The sequence below is a fragment of the Rhineura floridana genome, chromosome 11 (genome assembly GCF_030035675.1).
Source record: "Rhineura floridana isolate rRhiFlo1 chromosome 11, rRhiFlo1.hap2, whole genome shotgun sequence".
NCBI lineage: Eukaryota > Metazoa > Chordata > Lepidosauria > Squamata > Rhineuridae > Rhineura > Rhineura floridana.
Window position 1 is genome coordinate 5,005,299 of NC_084490.1, and position 20,889 is coordinate 5,026,187.

Sequence of the window (20,889 nt, forward strand, 5' to 3'; positions counted from 1 at the left end):
ACACTTCTCAAATGTAAAATTTTCTTTATTTCAAAAGGGAATGGAATCGATTAGCAGGAAGTTCTAGTTCTTATAGATTTATTACTTAAAGCAGTTTACATAAAATCAATAAAAAACCAAGATGGTTCTTGGGGGGAAGTATTTTTGTTTTCCAGCTTGATCCCTGATTAGCTGCTTAGTAGATCATTCCTTTGTTTTCATCTCGGGGCTTCTTAATCTTCTCAAAGTTTTTCAGGGTGATGTCATAGACTACAGCCTAGGAAGTGCAAAGAGATTGAAACCTTTTTTCAGTATTTGGGGGGTTAAGAGCCTACTTCCGACAAGTGAGGTACATAAAGCTAGGGAGGAGGTAACACCGGAGCTCCCCCCACCCCCAAACACCAGCATATCCTCTGGCTGCAAGCAGCGAAAGCAGGCACAACAGGAGCTTGTTATACTGCAAATGGGGCTGAGAGCTGCAATCCCACGCTTGGTAATGAACTGCTAGGCTCAAAATGCTAATAACTCCCAAATCAACCACTGCAAAACCTTAAAACAGTGAAAAAGGAACACAACTTCATAGAAGGTGCCACTAACCACCAGAACTCAGAGCCATAGGACACAATGATGGCCTCAAAATGTTTTGAAGCAGCCTTTTTAAAGAAGCATCATTCTAGTCAACATTGAGGCAGGTACAGGGAAAAAACACAGTGAGGGGGGCTGGAATTGTTTCTGCTGAAGCTGAACACTTCTTGTGGGCCTGCTCTGGCCTTTAGATGGGAGGCCAGCGGAAGGCAGAAGTTTAATGATTGCACAGAGGGCAGCCTAGCTCTATGGCTACTAACTCACCATGGGTCCACCTGCACATTACAGTGGATTGCACATACATGTCCCTTGCTGTACATTGCTGTGTTCACACCTTTGATATGAACAGCCCGGCACTGGCACAACCCAGATGCTCCCTTTCCCTTAACTCCACATCACAATTACTCACATAAATGTTCCTAAGTTCACTGATCATGTATCGGATTTCAGCATACTCCGCCTCGTCAATTTCGTGCACAAGTTGCCGGTAGTCGCCCTGCAAGCAACAGAGAGAGAGAAAGGCGATTATGAGAGATTTGTGTAACCCTTGAGCTATTCCTCCAGCTGGAAACGGGGTGAGACTTACCACGTGTGGATTCTTGGCAGCTTTTGACACTGCGTCGCCCCGTTCAGAGTAATACCTGAGAAACAAACGGGGGAAAGAGAGAATGGAAATGAAGAGATGAGAGGCACAAAGCTGTTGTCTTTCAGCCTTTAGGTATTCACCAGACTGCTGCAGAGAAAGCAAATAGCATGGCTCTAGTCACCTCTGATTGAGGTAATAGAATAGTAGAGCTGAAAGGGGCCTATAAGGCCATCAAGTCCAACCCCCTGCTCAATCCAGGAATCCAACTTAAAGCATCCCCGACAGGTGGCTGGCTGGCTGCCTCTTGAATGGCTCCAGTGTCGGAGAGCCCACCACCTCCCCAGGTCATTGGTCCCATTGTCGTACTGCTCTAACAGTTAAGAGGTTTTTCCTGATGTTCAGTTGAAATCTGGCTTCCTATTCCATGTCCTGCACTCTGGGATGATAGAGAAGAGATCATGTTTGTGGCCCAGTATTCAGTTGCTCTGGAGAGTTTTGAAGGACAATTACAGGATATGAAGCAGAGAAGAGACACACCTGCCTTGACCATTGTCCCTTATATCCTAAACAACTATTACTTGTAGCACAAAGCCAGGAGAGGGGAACTGGATCCAACCGGCAGTTCGGATCCTAATCTCCCCCACAGGCCAAGCTACCGACAGGGGGGTAAGGGCTGTCCACCTGCCATGTGAACCACCTGATGTCACAGGGACAGCACTCCTCCCAGTTGTGGTTCCCAGCAACGGTTATTCAGAGGCATTTACTGCCTCCGACAGTTGAGGGAGAACATAGCCATCGTGGCTATCTTCCATAAATCTGTCTAATTTTCTTTTAAAGTCACCCATCTTGGTGGCCATCATGGCATCTGGTGGAAGTGAATTATTTTCTCTCTCTCTTTTTTGTACTTTCAGTATTACATTTGCTGCTATTTTTGTTGGCCACTCAAGGGGTGGAGGGTTGTTGCTGCCGAGAGAGAGAGAGAGAGAGAGAGAGAGAGAGAGAGAGAGAGAGAGACCCAGTCAATTGTGGCTTTCAATTTACTACCTGAAATTCAGGATGTGAATCATTCTAATCTTATCTCTATGAGTGCAGTCAGAAAGGAAAGCCCAGCACTGAAGGGCTGCAAGAGAAGCCAAATTTCGCAGGTTGTTCTCCCTGCCCTGAAGCTTCACTTCTCCTCAGGTTTCTTTGTCCTGATCTTTGAGTGTTTCTAGTCGCATATGCCCTCATTCTCCCAAACTGCAGGCTCCCCTTTTCTAAATAACTTAGGTTTCCATTGCTAAGTGCTAGATTAGCACCATTCCAACCCAAGCATCTCTGCGCACTCCAGTACGTTCATTTAAATGTATTTGTACCCCTGCCTTCCAGGCCTAAACTGCATCAAGCAGCTAAAAGGACCAACAGTGAAAGCACTGCACAAGGTGAACAATCAAGCTGCAGAGTAAGAAGTAAAAAGAAAACAAAGACCATTCAAAAATGTGGGTGCTGCACGTTGCAGCATGACATGTTTCCTGTTTTGGATGCCAGCCAGCCAAGTCTGCCCTCCACAACAATACTCTATTCCACCCCCACCTTCCAGTAGCCAGCCATTTTTGCAACACTACTCGGCCTGTTTGTCAAGTGGCAAATTTACAGAGAGAGTGAAAGGGGCGGGTGTGGACAGGAGAGAAAGCAGGCTGGTTGGTTGAAAACCAAACCAGTAGAAACTTTTAATTAATCTTTAATAAAAAAAAAAAAAAACTAGGTAGCATTAAAAGATTTGTTGCTTATTATGTCTCCTTTTTTCCCACCTCTTTTTGTTTTTGCAAGGATTAGCAACAGCCCTGTAATCTAGATTTTGAATGAAGTTATTTTGGGGGGTGTGCTCTCTCTCTCACTCTCACACACACGCCTTTTTATGTAGGGCACTGAAGCAGCGTCCACAGTACAGTTTGATTCTGCACGGCGCCCACATTTACAGCTCTCTGTACCGATGCCTAATTAACCTTTGCCTTTCCTACCAAACTGCAGAGTTATGCTGGGCACCATCCAGGAGAATGCAGCTCCAACTGAGGCTGAGCAGAGCCGCTGCTTTGCAAACAAGAAGTCCCTAGTTCAGTCCCCAGCATCTCCCATTAAGGAGATCCCAGATACCAAGGGATGGGAAAAGACTCTTTGCCAGAGATCATGGAGAGCTGCTGCCAGCCACAGCAGACAACGCTGGCCTAAACAAACTAGCTGTCTGCTATAACAAAAGGCAGCTTTTCCAGACATTATTATTATTATTTTACAAAGTGACCTCAGCATTTTATGACTGGCAACAGCAGCTGAGATGCCAAATCGTTTTCTGGCAGGGCTTCCATGATTTTGAGGCTGTTGTTGTGATGTGCCTTCAAGTCCATTACGACTTATGGCGACCCTCTGAATCAGCGACCTCCAAGAGCATCTGTCATGCACCACCCTGTTCAGATCTTGTAAGTTTAATTCTATTTAATTTAGACTATTGTATGTTCTTAATTATACACATTTTTATCTGGAAGCCGCCTTGAGTTCCAGTTTGGAAAATAGGGCGGGGTAAAAATAAAGATAAAAATAGTAAGTTCAGGTCTGTGGCTTCCCTTATGGAATCAATCCATCTCTTGTCTGGCCTTCCTCTTTTCCTACTCCCCTCTGTTTTTCCCAGCATTATCGTCTTTTCTAGTGAATCTTGTCTTCTCATGATGTGTCCAAAGTATGATAACCTCAGTTTCATCATTTTAGCTTCTAGTGACAATCTGGTTTAATTTGTTCCGACACCCAATGTGTTTGGGGCACACACAACCTTTGAGGCACACAGGCAGAAATCCAATAGGTGGAGCTCTCCCCATCTTCCTGCCAGGAAAAAGTAACAAAGGGTTGGATTTCTGCCATGAGTGAAGCTGCGCAAGGCCCAGGAGCCGTGTGAGTGAGTGAGTGTGCAGGGGGTGGAAGGGGAATTTGTTCCTTCTGATGGGTCTTTCAGTTCATCCGACTGGTGAGGGAGAGGCAAGTGGGGCGCCAGCACAGCTGTCCTGAGCAGTAGTAAGCCCCTCTGTAGGCCAGGGTGGCTAACCTGGGTGGGCCTCCAGCTGTTGTTAGATCCTATCTCTCAGCACCCCCAGCCAGCACAGCCAATGGTCTGGGATGACATTGTGGGAGTTGTAGTCTCGGCAATGTCCAGGGGGCCATAGGTCTCCTGCCCCCTGTGGGGAACTGATGCCTTCTCCTTCCCCGCAAATCAGATCGCGCAGTAACAGGCTTCAGGGACAACCATTTCCTCCGTCTTACATACCAGTTCTGCACATCAAGGGGCTGAATGTTGTGCCTCCCTCCCCACCTCCAGGAAATCAAAATGGCACCCCTTAGTCCAGCCACAGGGGACTTTTGTCCCTCCAGATGTTGTTTGACTACAACTCCCATCGGCCCTGACTACTGGCTAGGCTGGCTGGGGCTGATGGGAGAGGAAGTTCAGCAATAGCCAGAGAGCCAAAGGCTCCCCATCCCTGCCCAAATCCCTCCCCTCTGAAACCCATGGAACTATGGGTAATTTTTCATAAGAAGAGCCCCATTACATCAGATCTACGACCCGTCTAAGTCCAGCATCCTGTTTCCCTGCAAGGGCCACCCAAGTTCCACAATGAGAAGCCCATTACCAGGACATCCAGGTGCACAGGAGCTAGCTGCTGTTCACTCAAGTGGAGGGCAAAGCACTTTGCACATGCCCAGTGGCACAAGTCACAATTATCAGATTCTCCCACTGATCTGTTACAGGATGTACCCCCAGCACCCAGTATACTGCCTCTGAACATGGAGATTCCTTTATGCCAGCTTGCGCCAACCTGATTACCTCTGACTCCCATTAGCCCCCACCAGCATAGCTCATGATGGGGGATGATGGGAGTTGTAGGACATCTGGAAGGCATTCATGTTGGAGAAAGCTGCTTTAAGCAGCTGTGGCTAGTGAGCCACCAGTACCAAAACTGGGGGGGGGGGACTACTCATATACCATCAGATCTTCTGATGTGGGAGGCAGTAAGGCAGGCCATTCCATTCCCTTCCCTGGCCCTGTTGTACCCCCGTCTCCCCAACCTGCTGATCTCAATCAGAGCTCCAGGTACGCCACACTGCAAGGAAGGGAAATCTTATTCCCTGCCTGGTCAGAAGGTTTAAAAGCAGGGGTAGCCCACTGGCGGTGCCCTCTGGATGCTGCTGGACTCCAGCACCCACCAGCGTGGCCAATAGCGAGGGATGATGGGAGTTGTAGTTCCAAAAGTCTGCCGAGCACCACACTGGCTGGCTGTGTTTAAAGCAGGCTCTCTATCTGAATTTTAAGAAAACAGTCCAGCATCCTGTACTCATAGTGACAACCAGGTGCCCCAAATGGGAAGCCCGCATGTAGGACCTGAGCACAAGAGCACTCTCTCCTCCTGTGGTTGCCAGCAGCTGTGTTCAGAAGCATAGTTCCTCCAATGTTGCAACCACATGGCTAACAGTACTTTGTATTCTTGCCTTCCCTGTCCTGGGGTGCTGGCTGAGGCTGATGGGAATTGTAGTCCAACCACATCCAGAAGGCATCAGGCTGGGGGGGGAAGCTAATATTCCTACTCCCAGCCCAGCCATGAGGACTCAGGGTGATCCTGAGCTCATCTGGAACAGGCCACGCTTTGCACTTTGCAAGCATGTTGCATCTCTCAGTGGACATAATTCAAATTTCCTCTTGCTCATATTTTTTTTATAAAGCCCAAATGTGTGCACATCCTAAAAGGTGGAAGTTTGCTGCATCTGATTTCTAGACTCACTTGGAGATGTGAGTTTGAAATGCTTCCAGTTTCACCCGAGCAGAGGTCAGCAACTCGTACACTTTCTCCTAGATGAGAGAGAAAGAGGAGGTTATAAAGGAAGGAAGCTCTGATGTGCCTGCAGCATCAGCGCAAGACAGAATGGGAAATGCGAGGGCAAGTCTTGGTTGAACAATACCAGTGTTCGGTTAGTGCTCCCAAACAGAGAGGTGTTGGGCCTGAACGTCTAAGTGACATCTTTGCTGGCAGATGCCTGTCCTCAATCCCAGGTGCACGGGACTTAACTGCTGTTCACTCAAGTGGAGGGCAAAGCGCTTTGCACATGCCTAGTGGCAGACTTCCACCATTTTCAGATTCTCAAACGTCTATTACGTCTTGGGCTGCGTGCATGCCAAACGCCAGCTTTCTGGATAGTCAAGAAGAGGAGCAGGGAACATTTTCTTTGCTATGAAGGGCCACTGACCCATGAGAAACATGGACCCCATGGTAGATGGAGTTAGGGCTGCATGGAGCCAGAGCAAAAGTGGGCAGAGCCCACCTCTCTCACTTTCTCTGTTTCTATCTGGGAGATGGATGGACTTAATCAAAGCATTATTCGTTCATTCATATCTCACCTTTCCTCACAAAGGAGCCCAGGGCAGCATACACATTCATAGCAATATTATTAAAAAAATAAATGTAAAAACACAATCACATGCTCTCAACCCATAATTTCAGGATTGCCAGGAACAGTATCTTTCAGCTATCAAATGCCTGGGTGAACCATGAATAGGAATGTTTTAAAGTTCCTCCTAAAAGTCAGGAAAGAAGGAGACAGACACATCTCACCAGGGAGGGCATTCCACAAAGGAGGAACCACCACCAATAAGGCCCTGTCATGGGTCAGCACCAACCAGGCAACCCTCAGTCTTTCCACTGACGTGCCAAAAAGAGCTATGTGGGATGAGGTCATGGGCCTAGAATTTCCCCACAGCTAGTTTAGAAGCAATTTAACCATTTGGGGGTGCCTTTCTGAAACCTGTCTCCAAAACCCCATTCGAGAGCTGAATGCCTGGGTGCCCTTACTAAAATTAAAACACCGAGGCCCGGTAGGATGAGCTACAGGGGATAAACCACTTGGGCCAAAAACAGTCAGCTATATCACAAATACACACACAAACAAGGAAAAGGTGCTCAGGGAAGCTGGAATATTTGCAGGTAGAAACTCACCTGGACCGCAACCCCAAAGTTATTGCCGTCCTCAATTCGTGGCACCAGGAGTTGCAGCCACAGAGAGATCTGAGGAGTGAGGGAGAGAGTGTGAGAAAAAAAATGAAAGAGGACCCTGGGTGAGCATGTCTGGTTGTGCGCCATGTGCAAAGAAACAAGGGGCATACAACCTGTTTCCTCCTAACATCTCACCACGTTCAGGTTCTCCTTCATGCCTTGGATCTCCGGTTTCACGCGGTCCAGCAGGGCGGTGATCTTGTCATTGTGGCAGACGGGACCACAAGGCGGGGCTGGGGAGAGAAGGAGGACATTGGAGATATCACAGAGGCCATCCTTGAGGGGGCCCGTGGCACAGATCACAGCAGACGCCATCTTAGAAGAGGCAGAAGGGGGGAAATAATGCCTCTTCTCAGGAGGGATTCAAAGAGGCATTCTTTTGTGTGAGTGAGGAGGAAGGCCTTCTTTTCTCAGGAAGTATTAGAAGAGGTCTTCCTTCCATCCGCCCTATGCATTTGAAGCACTATCATACCACTTTAAACAGTCATGGCTCCCCCAAAAGAATCCTGGGAACTGTAGTTTAAGGGTGCCAAGAGACTCCTATTCCCCTCCCAGAGCTACCATTCCCCGGGAAAAGCGACCGATTGTTAAACCACTCTGGGAACTGGAGGTCTGTGAGGGGAATGGAAGGGGTCTTCTAACAACTCTCAGCATGGCCTTGACAAGCGGCACTTTACCAGGATTCTTTGGGGGAAGCCATGGCTGTTTAAAGTGGTACGAAACTGCTTTAAATGTATAGTGCTTTGTGAGGTCCACCTGAAAAGTGGTATATAAATGCCTGACATAAATAAATAAATAAATCCTCCTTGCTAAACTTCAAGCGCGTGACTGTTCCAGCAGGTATTTTAAAGCAGTGTTCGGCTTCATGATAATATTTTATAGTTTTATTTTCTGTATGGTTTATTTTTATGTACACCACTTAGAAATGCTAATGATTAAGTGGTATACAAATATCTTAAATAAAGTAAGTGTAAAAATGTCCCACGGTCAGACTTTTCTAGTCGTCAGCTTGTCCTGAGCTGTGCAGACACCAAATTTCAGCTTTCTAGGCTGTTCTGGAAGCACTGCAACCCTCTCAATCCACATTCCCAGGGGGAGGCATCAAAATGTCTCCCTTTCGGACTTCATGAGGAATGCTCCATAGGGCCTACATACCTTTATCCTCATCCTCCGATTTTTTTTTCTCCTTTTCTTCTTTTTTCGAATCCTCTTCTTTCTGCACGAGGCGAGAATTGGAATCAAGAGAATGTGGTCACAGAAAGCAAAAGTGAAAGACAAAAAAGTTATCAGTACACATTTATGCACCTATTGTAAGAGGGGAAAACCTTTTTCTGCACGAGGCCCACATTCCCTCTTGGGGAACCTTCGAGGGGCCGCATGCCACTCATGGGTGGGTGGAGTCAGAGACAAAAGGTGGGTGGAACAATAGATGTGATTCTAGGCTAGCCTTCACCAACCTAGTACCCTCCAGATGTTTTGGACTAAAACTCCCATCAGCCCTAGAGTAGTTTAACAATCAACCTCTCTTCCCAAGTAATTCTGGGAAGTAGCTCTGTGAGGGGAATGGGGGCCTCCTGACAACTCTCAGCACCCTTCACAAACAACAGTTCCCAGAATTCTTTGAGGGGAAGCCATGCCTATTTAAAGTTGTGTGTTTTAAATGTATGATGCAGACGGGGCCTTCTAAGACCCATCACAAGTGGCAGAATCTGAATCCAGCATCCCAATTTATATTAGGCTGCTGTTTTCCTGGGGTTTTTGCATTTACTGCTTTTTCGTGACTGGCAGAAACAAATGCGAAAATCAGCCTGAGGAAGAAATCTGTCCTTTCCCTGACAAAAATGTCCTAACATCCCCTCAGATTGCTCAAACACAAAAGAAGGAAAGCAGAGGCTGATGGAAGCACAAATCCTTCATTTAAGCAAGCAAGCAAAGGCACCGTCTCCTATACAGCGGGGGAGGGGAACCCCATGAAAAATAAGGACAAAAAAGGAAACTCTATTTAGAGATTAAGCACCTTCTGCCTTAGATGGAGAAGAAAAGGATGGGGAAAATATGAGGGAGGGAACTAAAAAAACGCCCCACAGCCCTTGGCATCTCCCAGAGGGATGGGAGAGAGAGAGATATACAAAGCTCTACTTAACCACAAAGGAAGAATGTGGAGCTGAAAATCACCTCCTTTTATCATTCCAGGCCGAGAGGAAGGTATGAAGTAAACAAAAGGCATAATAATGTGATTTCACACACACACCCTCCTCCTCCTCCTCCGCTAGAACAGTCCGGTTGTGCAAACAAGCTGCATCTGGGAAAGTAGGGTGAAAAGTTGCACCTCTACCATAGAATCACTCTGTGGCCTTGGGCACATCTTCCATTTCCTATCTATAAATGGGAATGATGTTGACTTGCTCTGCAGAGGGCAGCTTCAACAGGAATTAAAAAAAAATCCTCAAGGGAGCCTACCTTTTGCATGCAACCAACATCTGTACACGGAAAGAACTTCCATGCAGGGTAGAGAACCTGCGGGCCTCCAAAGGCTGGGCTCCCAACTCCTATCAACCTGAGCAAGCATGGCCGTGCTGGCTGGGGCTGATGGGAGTTGTAGTCCAAATCGGGCTGGAGTGTGCCAAGTTGGTGAAGGCTGGCACAACAGCAGGCCCTGGCCTGCTTACGAGAGCCCCTTGAGAATTCAGTTGCCCGTTCTCAACCCACAAGATGGTAACAGTCCAAAAAGGCAGGCAAGTTCCCAGGGACTGATCTCTTCTCTCATAATCTTGAGGTTCAGCCCCCCTCCCACCACCCATTCCCCCACTCCACTCACTTCCCGTTGTTTGCGACGCTCCTCATCTTTCTTGGGATCAGGCACAGGGATGTCTAACTCGACGCGGAGCGAAATTAGGTCCAAAACATTCAGCTCAGGGGCCTAGGGGAATAAAGAGAAAAACAGATCTTTCATTCTCCACTTCTGACACCCGCAAACATCCATGCCATCCTCATTTGGGGCGGGGGATGTTTATTAAATTATAGTTGTAGTACTAGTAGTATCTATTGAAAATGGACTGCCTTCAAGTCGATTCTGACTTATGGTAACCCTCATGGTAAGTGGTATTCAGAGGTGGTTTACCATTGCCCTCCTCTCAGGCTGAGAGGCAGTGACTGGCCCAAGGTCACCCAGTGAGCTTCATAGCTGTGTGGGGATTCGAACCCTAGTCTCCCAGGTCGTAGTCCTCCAACACCTTAATAACCACTACACCACACTGGCTCACATTAGCTGCACAAAAATGGTTTCCATGCAACCTACAGCATTTTCCATGCAACCTATAGCATAATAAATGCCAGGTCGGCCCTTAATAAAACCCCCCTTATCCACGATTTGATTGTGGAGAAGGACGCTGATCTTGCGTGTATTACTGAGACCTGGGTGGGTGAACAGGGAGGGGTTGCTCTTTCCCAGCTCTGCCCACCTGGGTACTCGGTGCAGCACTGTGGTAGATCTGAGGGCCGGGGAGGTGGGGTTGCTGTGGTCTATAGGAGTTCTTTCTCTCTCACCAAGCACCCTGTCCAGTCGGCGACTGGTTTGGAGTGTCTTCATCTTGTGCTGGGCCAAGGAGACAGACTGGGAATACTGTTGGTGTACCGACCACCTTGCTGCTCAACGGCTTCCCTAGCTGAGCTGACGGAGATAGTCTCGGAGGTATCGTTGAGGTCCCCCAGACTTGTGGTACTGGGGGATATCAACATTCATGCCGAGGCTGTCTTGTCTGGAGCGGCTCAGGACTTCATGGCCGCCATGACAACCATGGGGCTGTCTCAAATTGTTTCTGGCCCGACGCATGTATCAGGACATACTCTTGATTTGATCTTCGCCACTGGTCATGGAGATGGTGATCTGAAGGTGGGGTATTTTTCATCTACTCCGTTGTCATGGACAGATCACCGCTTGCTGAGCTTTAGACTCACGACAGCCCTTTCCCTCTGCAGAGGTGGGGGACCTATTAAGTTGGTCCGCTCCCGGAGGCTTATGGATCCTGTTGTTTTCCAGAACGCTTTGGGAGTTTTTCCGGCTGATAGCACTGGCGCTCCTGTCGAGGCCATGGTCGATCTGTGGAATACGGAGATGACCCGGGCCATTGACATGATCGCTCCCGTGCGCCCCCTTCGGTGCAGAGCTCATACAGCACCGTGGTATACCCCGGAGCTGAGAGTGATGAAGCAAGAGAGAAGGAGGCTAGAGTGCAGGTGGAGGCGAACTCCTGACGGATGTAATCATTCTTTGGTAAGTGCTTCCACTAAGTTGTATGTAAAAGCGGTTAGGGCGGCAAAAAAGTCTTATTTTGCTGCCACCATCAGATCACCCCTTTGCCGCCCAGCGGAGCTTTTTAGGGTGGTACGAGGGCTTTTACATTCTGGCCCTCATGATACCAAGGAAACATCGGAAGCCCGCTGCAATGAACTTGCGGAGCGCTTCCAGGACAAGATTGCATGCATCCGTCAGGACTTAAAGACTCTGATGTTATGACAGTTGATTCCATTGAAGTGTCCAGAACACGGTCTTGTCCTTCATTGTTGGATGAATTTCAGTTGGTGCAGCTCGAGGAAGTGGACAAGGTGCTTGGAATGGTGCGGGCGACCACGTCTCCTCTGGACCCTTGCCCATCTTGGCTGGTGAAGGCCGGCAGGGCTGTGACCACCGGCTGGGCCAAAGAGGTGATAAAGCCTCCTTGAGAGAGGGAGTAGTCACTGGCAGTCTCAAGGAGGCAGTAGTAAGACCGCTTTTAAAGAAACCTTCTTTGGACCCAGATGTTTTGAACAACTACAGACCGGTGGCTAATGTCCCTTTTTTGGGCAAGGTCTTGGAGCGGGTGGTCGCCGGCCAGCTCCAGGCGCTTTTGGATGAAACCGATTATCTGGATCCGTTTCAATCCGGTTTTAGGTCTGGTTTTGGCACTGAAACAGCCTTGGTCGCCCTGTATGATGACCTTTGTCGGGAGAGGGACAGGGGGAGTGTGACTCTGTTGATTCTCCTTGATCTCTCAGCGGCGTTTGATACCATCGACCATGGTATCCTTCTGGGGAGGCTCGCGGAGTTGGGAGTTGGGGGCACTGCTTGGCAGTGGCTCTGCTCCTACTTGGCGGATTGTCGCCAGAAGGTAGTGCTTGGGGAACATTGCTCGACACCCTGGACTCTCCATTGTGGAGTCCCTCAGGGGTCAGGTTTTGTCCCCCATGCTTTTCAACATCTACATGCAGCCTCTGGGTGCGGTCATCAGGAGTTTTGGAGTGCGTTGTCATCAGTACGCTGATGACACGCAACTCTACTTCTCCTTTTCACCTTCTTCAGGTGAGGCTGTTGATGTGCTGAACCGTTGCTTGACAGCGATAATGGACTGGATGAGAGCTAATAAACTGAAACTCAATCCAGACAAGACTGAGACACTGTTGGTGAGCCCTTTACCTGCCCAGATGGTAGATGTTCATCCTGTTCTAGATGGGGTTACACTCCCCTTGAAGGAACAGGTTCGTAGTTTGGGGGTCCTTTTTGACCCTTCCTTGTCGCTTGAGGCTCAAGTGGCCTCGGTGGCACGGAATGCGTTTTACCATCTTCGCCTAGTAGCCCAACTACGCCCCTATCTGGACAGTGACGATCTCGCCTCAGTTGTTCACGCTCTGGTAACTTCTAGATTGGACTACTGTAATGCGCTCTACGTAGGGCTGCCCTTGAAGACTGTTCGGAAACTCCAGCTAGTGCAAAATGCGGCAGCCAGGTTGTTGACGAGGACCTATCGGTCTGCGCATATAACACCTGTCCTGGCCCGCTTGCACTGGCTACCCATCTATTTCCGAGCTAGATTCAAGGTGCTGGTTTTGACCTATAAAGCCTTATACGGTGTGGGACCGCAATACCTTGTGGAACGCCTCTCCCACTATGAACCTACCCGTTCACTTCGTTCAGTATCTAAGGCCCTCCTCCGGGTACCAACTCATCAGGAAGCCCGGAGGAATGTTGTTAGATCTAGGGCCTTTTCTGTGGTGGCCCCCGAACTCTGGAACAGCTTACCTGAGGAGATACGCCTGGCGCCTACGGTACTTTCTTTTAGGCGCCAGGTTAAGACCTGGTTATACTCCCAGGCATTTTAATGTTTTTACGTTTAAATTTTTTGTTAGTTAATTTGCTGCTATGTGTTATTGATTTTATTATATTATTGTATTTTAATCCAGTTTTGTACACCGCCCAGAGAGCTACTAGCTATGGGCGGTTTAGAAATGAAACAAAATAAATAAATAAATAAAGCCCTGAGTCACTTTGGTCCAAGATACCTTAAGGACCTCCTGAGCCATTATATCCCAGTCCGATCACTGAGATGATCTGGAGGAGCGCTGCTAAGTTGTCCCCCATGGTTTAGAGACCTGACAGGCCTCATCCAAAAGTCAGGCATTTGGTGTGGCCGGTCCAATGCTGTGGAACCCTCTCCCAGCAGTGATTCAGCAAAGGCAGCCTCGCTTTTGACTTTTGGACGTCTCTCAAAGACTGTTTTATGTCGACAGGCCTATCCAGCTGTTTAAAATGCTTTTCGAGTAGCCCATCATTTTAATTTAATTTGCATGGCTTTTAATGGTTCCCTCCCCCCCCCCAGTGTTTTTATATTGTTGTTCACTGCCCTGATATTTTGTGGGAGGACGGTATATAAATAAATAAAATAAAATAATTGTTTCCGTTATAAGAAAACATATAATAGTTCATATCAAAAATCCACACACAAAATCCCAATTGGGGAAAAAAAACAGCCGTGGCGAAGTTTGGCAGGAAAACACCTCATAAACAACCAGCCAACTTTAAATCATTATCAGTCCATGAAATACCTAGGAAAAGAGGTAATTTTCTGCCTGGTGCTAAAACAATGATAAGGAAGGTGCAAGACCATCACTGTATGTATTATTTTTGTTATGTATTATTACTTGTTATTTATTTGATTTCTGTAACGCCTTTCCTCCCAAACAGGAGGCAAGCAGCAGGCTCTATGGTAAGGACTAAACTCCTTTTGTATTCCTACAATATTGTTCCAGCATGACATATTGTTAAAAAAATCATACTGGTATTTAAAACCATGTATTTAAAGGTTTTATGGGAGTTTCCCCATACCATAAGCTGATGCCAGCCCCTCCCTCTCTCACACTCACACACACACACACACACTCAGGCCAGCAGTCCAATCCTATGCACGTCAACATAGAAGTTGAGTCCTGCTGAGTTCTATGGGGCTTACTCCCAGGAAAAGCGTGCATAGTACAGTATTACAGCCTGGAGCCAATTCAGACCAGTCTTTCAGTCACATACATTCCCCCATTCCAAAACTTTGTATTCTTTCCTTTGTTCTAAATTCCTATGTTTTCCTTTTGTAAACCTTTGTATTTCAACCCAACCCCTTCAGATTTTAGAACTATAACTCTGTAATGCCAAAAATCCCATCTGGTTATCACAAATGCTGGGGGGAATTTCAGTTAATCATTCACGATGCAACCTAAGCCTCCATTACTACCACTAATTACCATTTCCTCTTTTAACTTTAAATGTTGCCCCCCCACAAGACCCTTCCCCTCTTCCACACACACACAGTCCACAGTCCAACACCCATAAGGAAGCATTACCTTCAGAAAATTATTGAGCTCTGCAATCTTTTCTGGGAAACGCCTGGCGACAAGTTCTTCAGCCTTGCAAATGACGGGTATGGGGGAGAGAATATGGCAACAGACAAGAGAAATATCTGAGCTCAAGTAGGATGAAAACTTTAGCAGATTAAACGAGGGGAGGGGGAAATGGATGCACCTTTTCACAACTGTCAGATAACTAAAATGCAAAGTCACAAGACTGTCTCTATGGAGGCCTAAAAGCTCAGGAACAAAGCTTACGTTTGGGATAATGGTAAATGATCTCTGATCTCAAAAGGAACTAGAATCTTGTGCAGTTTGGTGGCAAAATCTAAAGCATAACCATAGGAAAAACAAAACTTACTAAAAAGAAAAGTATGGGGTGGGTGCAGCTTAGAGCTAACAGGGTGAAATAGGAATATGATTCCTAAATCCCAACTGTGTGGAGGGTGGGCCACAGGAAATGCACTCTGTATATGCTCAGAGGCCAACCAGCTCCCTGCATTTCAGAGTTAAACCATGACACGAGAGTTAGGTTCTGGGACTGAGATTTGGTTCACTTAACCCTGCTCCCTCCCCTTGTTCTGGCATTAAAAAATCCACTTTGGGGGTACTTGTGTGGCAAAACTCACAGGAGGTTTTTTGGGGTGCAGTGGGGTGGAGAGTGAATTCCTTTTTAAAAAAAAAATACCAAGCACTGCTGGAAGGAAGTTTTAAGCCTCTCACCTGGGCACAGAGCTGCTTCTTGAAGGAGTTCACCTGGAGAATGGGAGGAAAGAGAAAGAGAAATGAAACTATTTTGACGATAGAAAAAAAAAAGGAGCTCCATGTTCAGGCCATTAACTGGCTGCGCCTGGGCCCCACGCCAGGCCTTCTAGTGCGGTGTCACCCGATCCCATCATCCACCTGTTCGCCTTGCCGCTTGGTCTGCACCCTGACGGAAAACATAATACGATGCCAATTCCCTGGGTGCCCCCCCACAAAGATCCCAGTTCCCCCATGCGTGCATACGCACAGGCCAACCCTCCTCCCCCTTGCTTCATCTCTGACCCCTATGTGCACTTGCGGGGGTGGGGTGGCAAAACAATCTGTCCTTCTCCAGTCAGGGCTTAACACTCCAAAATTCTCCCACCCTTGTCCTGCACTCTCCCGGCTTAACATAACCCCCCCTCAAGCCCCCCTCCCTCTCTCCAAATCCTCCATCTTACATGGTGCCCAGAAAGGTGCTATCGCCTGGTAAGGCAGGCAGAAATTCAACAGATGAAGATTCCCCCAAGACCCCAAAATAGAAAGTAATGGGGAACACCTGTTGAATTTCTGCCTGCCACACCACCATTAAAAGTCACAGACGCTCTGCCAGAAGATCCTTATACCAGCACACCCCTCCTCTGCCACCATCTAAACTCACCCCTTCCTACCCTTCCAACGGATGTCCCACAAATGTATCCCCCCCTCAAAAAAGAAATTGCTCAAAGGTTCCCTATACACATAATCACGGCCGCCTCTGCCTGTGCCCCCTCCTTCCTTTAAATTTACCTTCGCTTCACACTCTGGGGAAATTTCCAAAGTAGCCATGATGTTGACTTCTCCGAGTCAAGGTCCGGGGATTGTAACACCGCCCGGCCGAACCCCAAAACCCGGGAGGCGAGTTCCAAAGCGGCGTGGGAAGCTGCGAGCAGCTCGCAAGTCATGCATTAAAGCGAAAATGAAAGAAAAGGGGGAGGAGACAAGCGGGGGGGAGGAATTAAAAAAAACCCAGCCCGCCAACACCGGTTGGGACTTCCCGCTTCTCAAAAGGGGCGATCTGCTGCTCCCGCGACAGACCGGATGGCCCCGCTTTGCAGCTTTGTCTGTTGCGTTTCTGCCTGCCATTGCAGGGGTGAAAGGCAGAGGAGCCCAGCTAGGCGGCTAACTTTGGAGGGGCCGCGGCTCAGTGGTAGAGCCCCTGCTTTGCATACAGATGCTCCCCCAGGTTCAGCCCCTGGTGGCATCGCCGGGTAGGGCTGGGAGAAACTCCCTACCTGACACCCGGGAAAGCCGCTGCCGGCCAGAGTAGACAATACTGAGCTAGATGGACCGATGGTCTGACCCGGTGTAAGGCAGCCTCCTAGGCTCCCAATTTTGGGGAGTATAAGGAGACTATATTTACATTTTTATACACACATACACACAGATCTCACCAAGGGGTTCAGGTCAGCAAGGATGATTCTCTCCCCCTCCCCACTCTATTATATCCTCACAACAACCCGGTGAGGTAGGCTAGCCTGAGAATGACTGGTCCCAGGTCTCACCACTATACCACACTGCCTCCCAGAGAGAAACTCCTCTGGTTAGTGCAACATGCACGAACTTTTGTAGTTGGCCATGGGCCGGCCATGGGTTTGTTCCTCCAGTATACCCCAAAACTTTTCATCTCTGATTGTTTTTTTAAATGAGATATTATTTAGTACATTGGCCTCACCACCACACTACGAAGTGTTAAGGTGGAGAGAACCGGCAGCAAGGTCACTCTGCTCAGAGATCTTCCTGCTCTGAAACCTACAATGGGTCTCCCCTGGGCCCACTCAGGCTTTCGTGTTCATTTGTGGCTCTAGATAATCCACATGGCCAAGGCAGGCAAACAGGCATTTTAAAGTGAAGGGCCACATGAATGCCATTCCTAAAGCAGAATGATTTTTTCGGGGGTGGAGGGAGAACCTGTCTTTTCCCCTATGCTTGTGAAGAGCCACAGCCTTGAAGCAGATGCCACCAGTCACGTTGTGGCAAGAGCTGACAGCCTCTCCCTCTGGCCCAGAAAATAGATGGCGTGATTTCAGATAAATACCAGCAGGGACTGTGCCTTTCAGGCTGGTTGTGATCATTAGCCACTGACAAGACAACTGTATGTTCTGGGCTGCTGGTTTTGTAAAAAGCCACTTAGGCTAACACTGCACGTCCTAGTACAATGAGTTCCAGAACATGTGTATTGTGTGAAGTACTGCTGAGCTGTCTTAACGGCTTTTAAGATACCTCTGTGCAAAAGGTAACGCCTGCCTTGCCTTTTTTCTTTCATCCTGTAGCATCTTGTTATAGCAATCTGAAGCTTTGAGCAGTTCTCTCCATACGCTCAAGCAGGCAGACAAGCAGCAGCTCCTGCCACCACCCCGTGCTTGGGCTCTCTCTCTCTGTGCCATCCTCCCCTACACTCGAGCAGACATGTCTGCAGTAAACAGTGGTTCCAGGGCACCCAAAGCAGCTTACTGCGGAGGTGCCTGCGCCACCTGGCAAGGAGCACGTGTGGAAGCTGCCTGCACCAGCCCCAATCCAGTAGATGAACCACATTCTGTCAGTGTGCACCCCCCCAATCCCCCCCACACCTAAAAAAGGCTTTGTTAAAAGAGCTTCTTTCCTGGAGGATTTGTTAATTGAAGTATTACTGTATAGCATGTCCACTTTATGGGATTCTGTATATGCTCAGAACTTAATCATCATGTGAATCTTGAGACAGGATGAAGGGCCTAAGAGCTAGTTCTCAATGAGGTGGTAAAACTAGACATTACATAGAAGAGCATATGATTAAAAGCTCCTCTATTAAAACATCCATACTACATAGCATATCAGAGGACTACGCAAGCCTAGATTGTCCTCACACATTAGTTTGCTGGATTTCCTTCCCTACACTTCGTTGAAAACAAAAATCTAGCATAGAACAGTCATTTTAGCTGTAGCCCACCCTTCTTAAAGATCTAGCAATGCTCAACTCATGTGAAGTTCCTCTCTGAAGTGGCACAAGGTGGGCAATGTGGTTGACCACCTCCGTACAGAATTGGTCCTGAAACGTCAGTGGCCACCGCCTGCTGCCCAACATGCCCTCTGCCCTACAACTTATTCACTGGATTTCAAAGTCTCTCCTCAGCCCAAGAAAGCACACAAGACACCGTTTGGAGGATACAGCAGCTGAACGGGTCTTGTCTTTATTTGTCTCTCGGGGGCAGGGAAGGGATAAGGAATTCCTTTTATGCCCTCTTGGCCAGGTAGGTGGACTTCTTGAGAGTGCCCTCAGTTCCGTTTCTTTGCCTCACCAGGGCTTCCTTTGAGGAAAAGGCCCGCTCCAGGGCGACCCGGGGACCAGCGGTAACGGTACCAGCCCCGGTAGGTGAGAAACCAGCAGAGGGTACCCATGGCCGCTCCCACAACCTTGTGGCTATATTCGTAGAGATACACAACGGTGCAGGCCAAGAGGAAGTTCCACAATGCAAGGAGCAGGACATTGAGGAGAAAGATGAGGCGCAAGGGGACGCCGGCTGGGTGGCCCTGGGCCAGATAGCGGCGGAAGACAGAGGTCTCCTCTACCATGAGAAGACAACAGAAGGTGAGGAGGAAAGTATGGCCAGAGACATCAAAACCGTGCCACTGGTGGCCCGCACGGCGGCATGTCCGCTTGTCTGGAAGATTGTTCACCAGGATGCCCAGCGGCACGGGGTCGAAACAGTAGCCAGTGAGGTTCTCTATGAGGAGGAAGGTCTCCGTGGCACCTAGCCAGAGCCCGGCTCCCACCGCTAAGCGGGTAAGATGACGCAAGGTTAGCAGGACCCGACGGGTCGCTAGGTACACCACAGGAAGGATGAAGCCACCCAAGAAAATGCAAGTCCAGCCCCAGGCCGACCTGACAAATTTTCTGCGAGGGAACAAAAAGGGGAGGAAAGGCAGATTAGAACTGTAGCTTTGGAAGGGCGCCCACTACCCACCCCGTTGGAACCAGAGGTTTCCCACTTCATTTACCCCATGTGTTCTGGACCACAAAGGGCCATCAGCAGAGGAGAGCAAGGTGGTTGTCAAGAGGCTGAAATGCCTCAAAGGAAGATGTGAACAAAGCCATCTGCTATGGAGAAAGGCAGGAGAAGCCCCCCCCCCAGGGGGGGGGGTTCAGCAAGCAACCTGATGCACAGGATCCCATCCCCAAAGACAAGAGTCACATATATCCCATCTGAAAAAAGTTAACAATTGGGTGTCCATCCCCTTAAAAAGTTAAGACTTGTAGGAACACAGGAAGTTGCCTTGTACTGAATGAGACCGTTGGCCCCTCTCTATGACTGACAGCAACTCTCCAGGTTTTCAGGCAGGGACGTGCCAGGGATTGAACCTGGGACCTTCTGCGTCCAAGGCAAATGCTCTGCCACCCATCTATGGCCTTTCCCTTATCAGCCCTTCAAGATTACTATGACATATTTCACAGGTACAGGGTTCCGCTAACAGGGCAGTTAACAGTCATGCAAAATTGCAGGGCTGGACTCTGAACGCACAACTGGTTTTTCGTCGCACAAAGCATTTGAAGGAGGCGGAGGAAAGAGCGGGGGATAATGGCACTCTGCAGTTGCATGCCACCCTTGGGAGGAGATCCCCTATTACTCAGGTCAACGGGCAGACACAGCAGGCTTGGGGGGCGGAGGTTGGAGATTCAGTGGCATCACTTGTGCCCAGGGGTATTTGGTGAGCTGACACAGGGATCTATTGCTGCTACACAATGCCTCGTTTTCCTTCCAGCTGCTCCCCCACCGTACCCAGATCACTCACATGTTGAAGAAGTTGTGATGATTGGCAAAGATGGCCCGCGGGTTCGCATAGAACTGAAGGAGCGGCCCAAAAATGACCACAGCCGCCAGCCAGAGGTGATAAGCCCGACGGAGGCAAGGCACCCCAAGCAGCCAGGCGTACTGGTTGCTCCAAAAATACACCAGGCCCCGGCAAAGGGCTTGGGCCCAGCCAGCCGCTGTAGCCAGCAGGGAGGAGTGTTTCTTCGACCCGGCTCTCTCTGCCATCCCCCACCCCAATTAGCCCACTCCACCCACACAGTGGCCCAGAGCTGCCAGATGACCCTGCTCTCCTCTGCGTGGGGGGAAGAAAAGTCAACCGAGAGAAACATCACTCAAAATGGACACTTGACAACAGCTGTGGGGGATCATATCCAAGTTTGGAATGGACAGCTGATCAGGAGGGAGGGAGAACAAATAGGAATGGACGGGGGAGCTTCAAAGAACCACCTTCCGCTCTCTT

The 20,889-nt window shown here is 48.8% G+C and overlaps 2 protein-coding genes across 2 annotated transcripts; both read right to left on the bottom strand.

Annotated features, from left to right (window-relative positions):
* Positions 1-4: 4 nt before the first annotated feature.
* On the bottom strand, positions 5-16,576 carry PSME1 (proteasome activator subunit 1). The gene is made up of 11 exons (XM_061588592.1): positions 16,393-16,576; positions 15,583-15,615; positions 14,857-14,919; positions 10,031-10,132; positions 8,368-8,428; positions 7,348-7,445; positions 7,156-7,224; positions 5,947-6,014; positions 1,151-1,205; positions 974-1,060; positions 5-256 (listed from the first exon to the last, which is right to left on the bottom strand). Exons 1-11 carry the CDS (start codon positions 16,429-16,431, stop codon positions 176-178), a joined length of 756 nt encoding a protein of 251 aa, XP_061444576.1. The 5' UTR covers positions 16,432-16,576; the 3' UTR covers positions 5-175.
* Positions 16,577-18,775: 2,199 nt separating this feature from the next.
* Positions 18,776-20,819, bottom strand: FITM1 (fat storage inducing transmembrane protein 1). Its single transcript, XM_061588591.1, has 2 exons — positions 20,410-20,819; positions 18,776-19,513 (listed from the first exon to the last, which is right to left on the bottom strand). The coding sequence occupies exons 1-2, from the start codon at positions 20,652-20,654 to the stop codon at positions 18,895-18,897; spliced, it is 864 nt and encodes a 287-aa protein (XP_061444575.1). The 5' UTR covers positions 20,655-20,819; the 3' UTR covers positions 18,776-18,894.
* Positions 20,820-20,889: the final 70 nt, after the last annotated feature.

Coding starts and splice junctions, on each gene's coding strand:
- PSME1 (XM_061588592.1), bottom strand. CDS start 16,431: ATGGCTACTTTGGAAATTTCCCCAGAGTGTGAAGCGAAG. Junction 15,616..16,392: donor CCCCAGAGTGTGAAGCGAAG/GTAAATTTAAAG, acceptor CCCATTCTCCAG/GTGAACTCCTTCAAGAAGCA. Junction 1,206..5,946: donor TTTCAAACTCACATCTCCAA/GTGAGTCTAGAA, acceptor TTTGTTTCTCAG/GTATTACTCTGAACGGGGCG.
- FITM1 (XM_061588591.1), bottom strand. CDS start 20,654: ATGGCAGAGAGAGCCGGGTCGAAGAAACACTCCTCCCTGCTGGCTACA. Junction 19,514..20,409: donor CATCACAACTTCTTCAACAT/GTGAGTGATCTG, acceptor GTTCCCTCGCAG/AAAATTTGTCAGGTCGGCCT.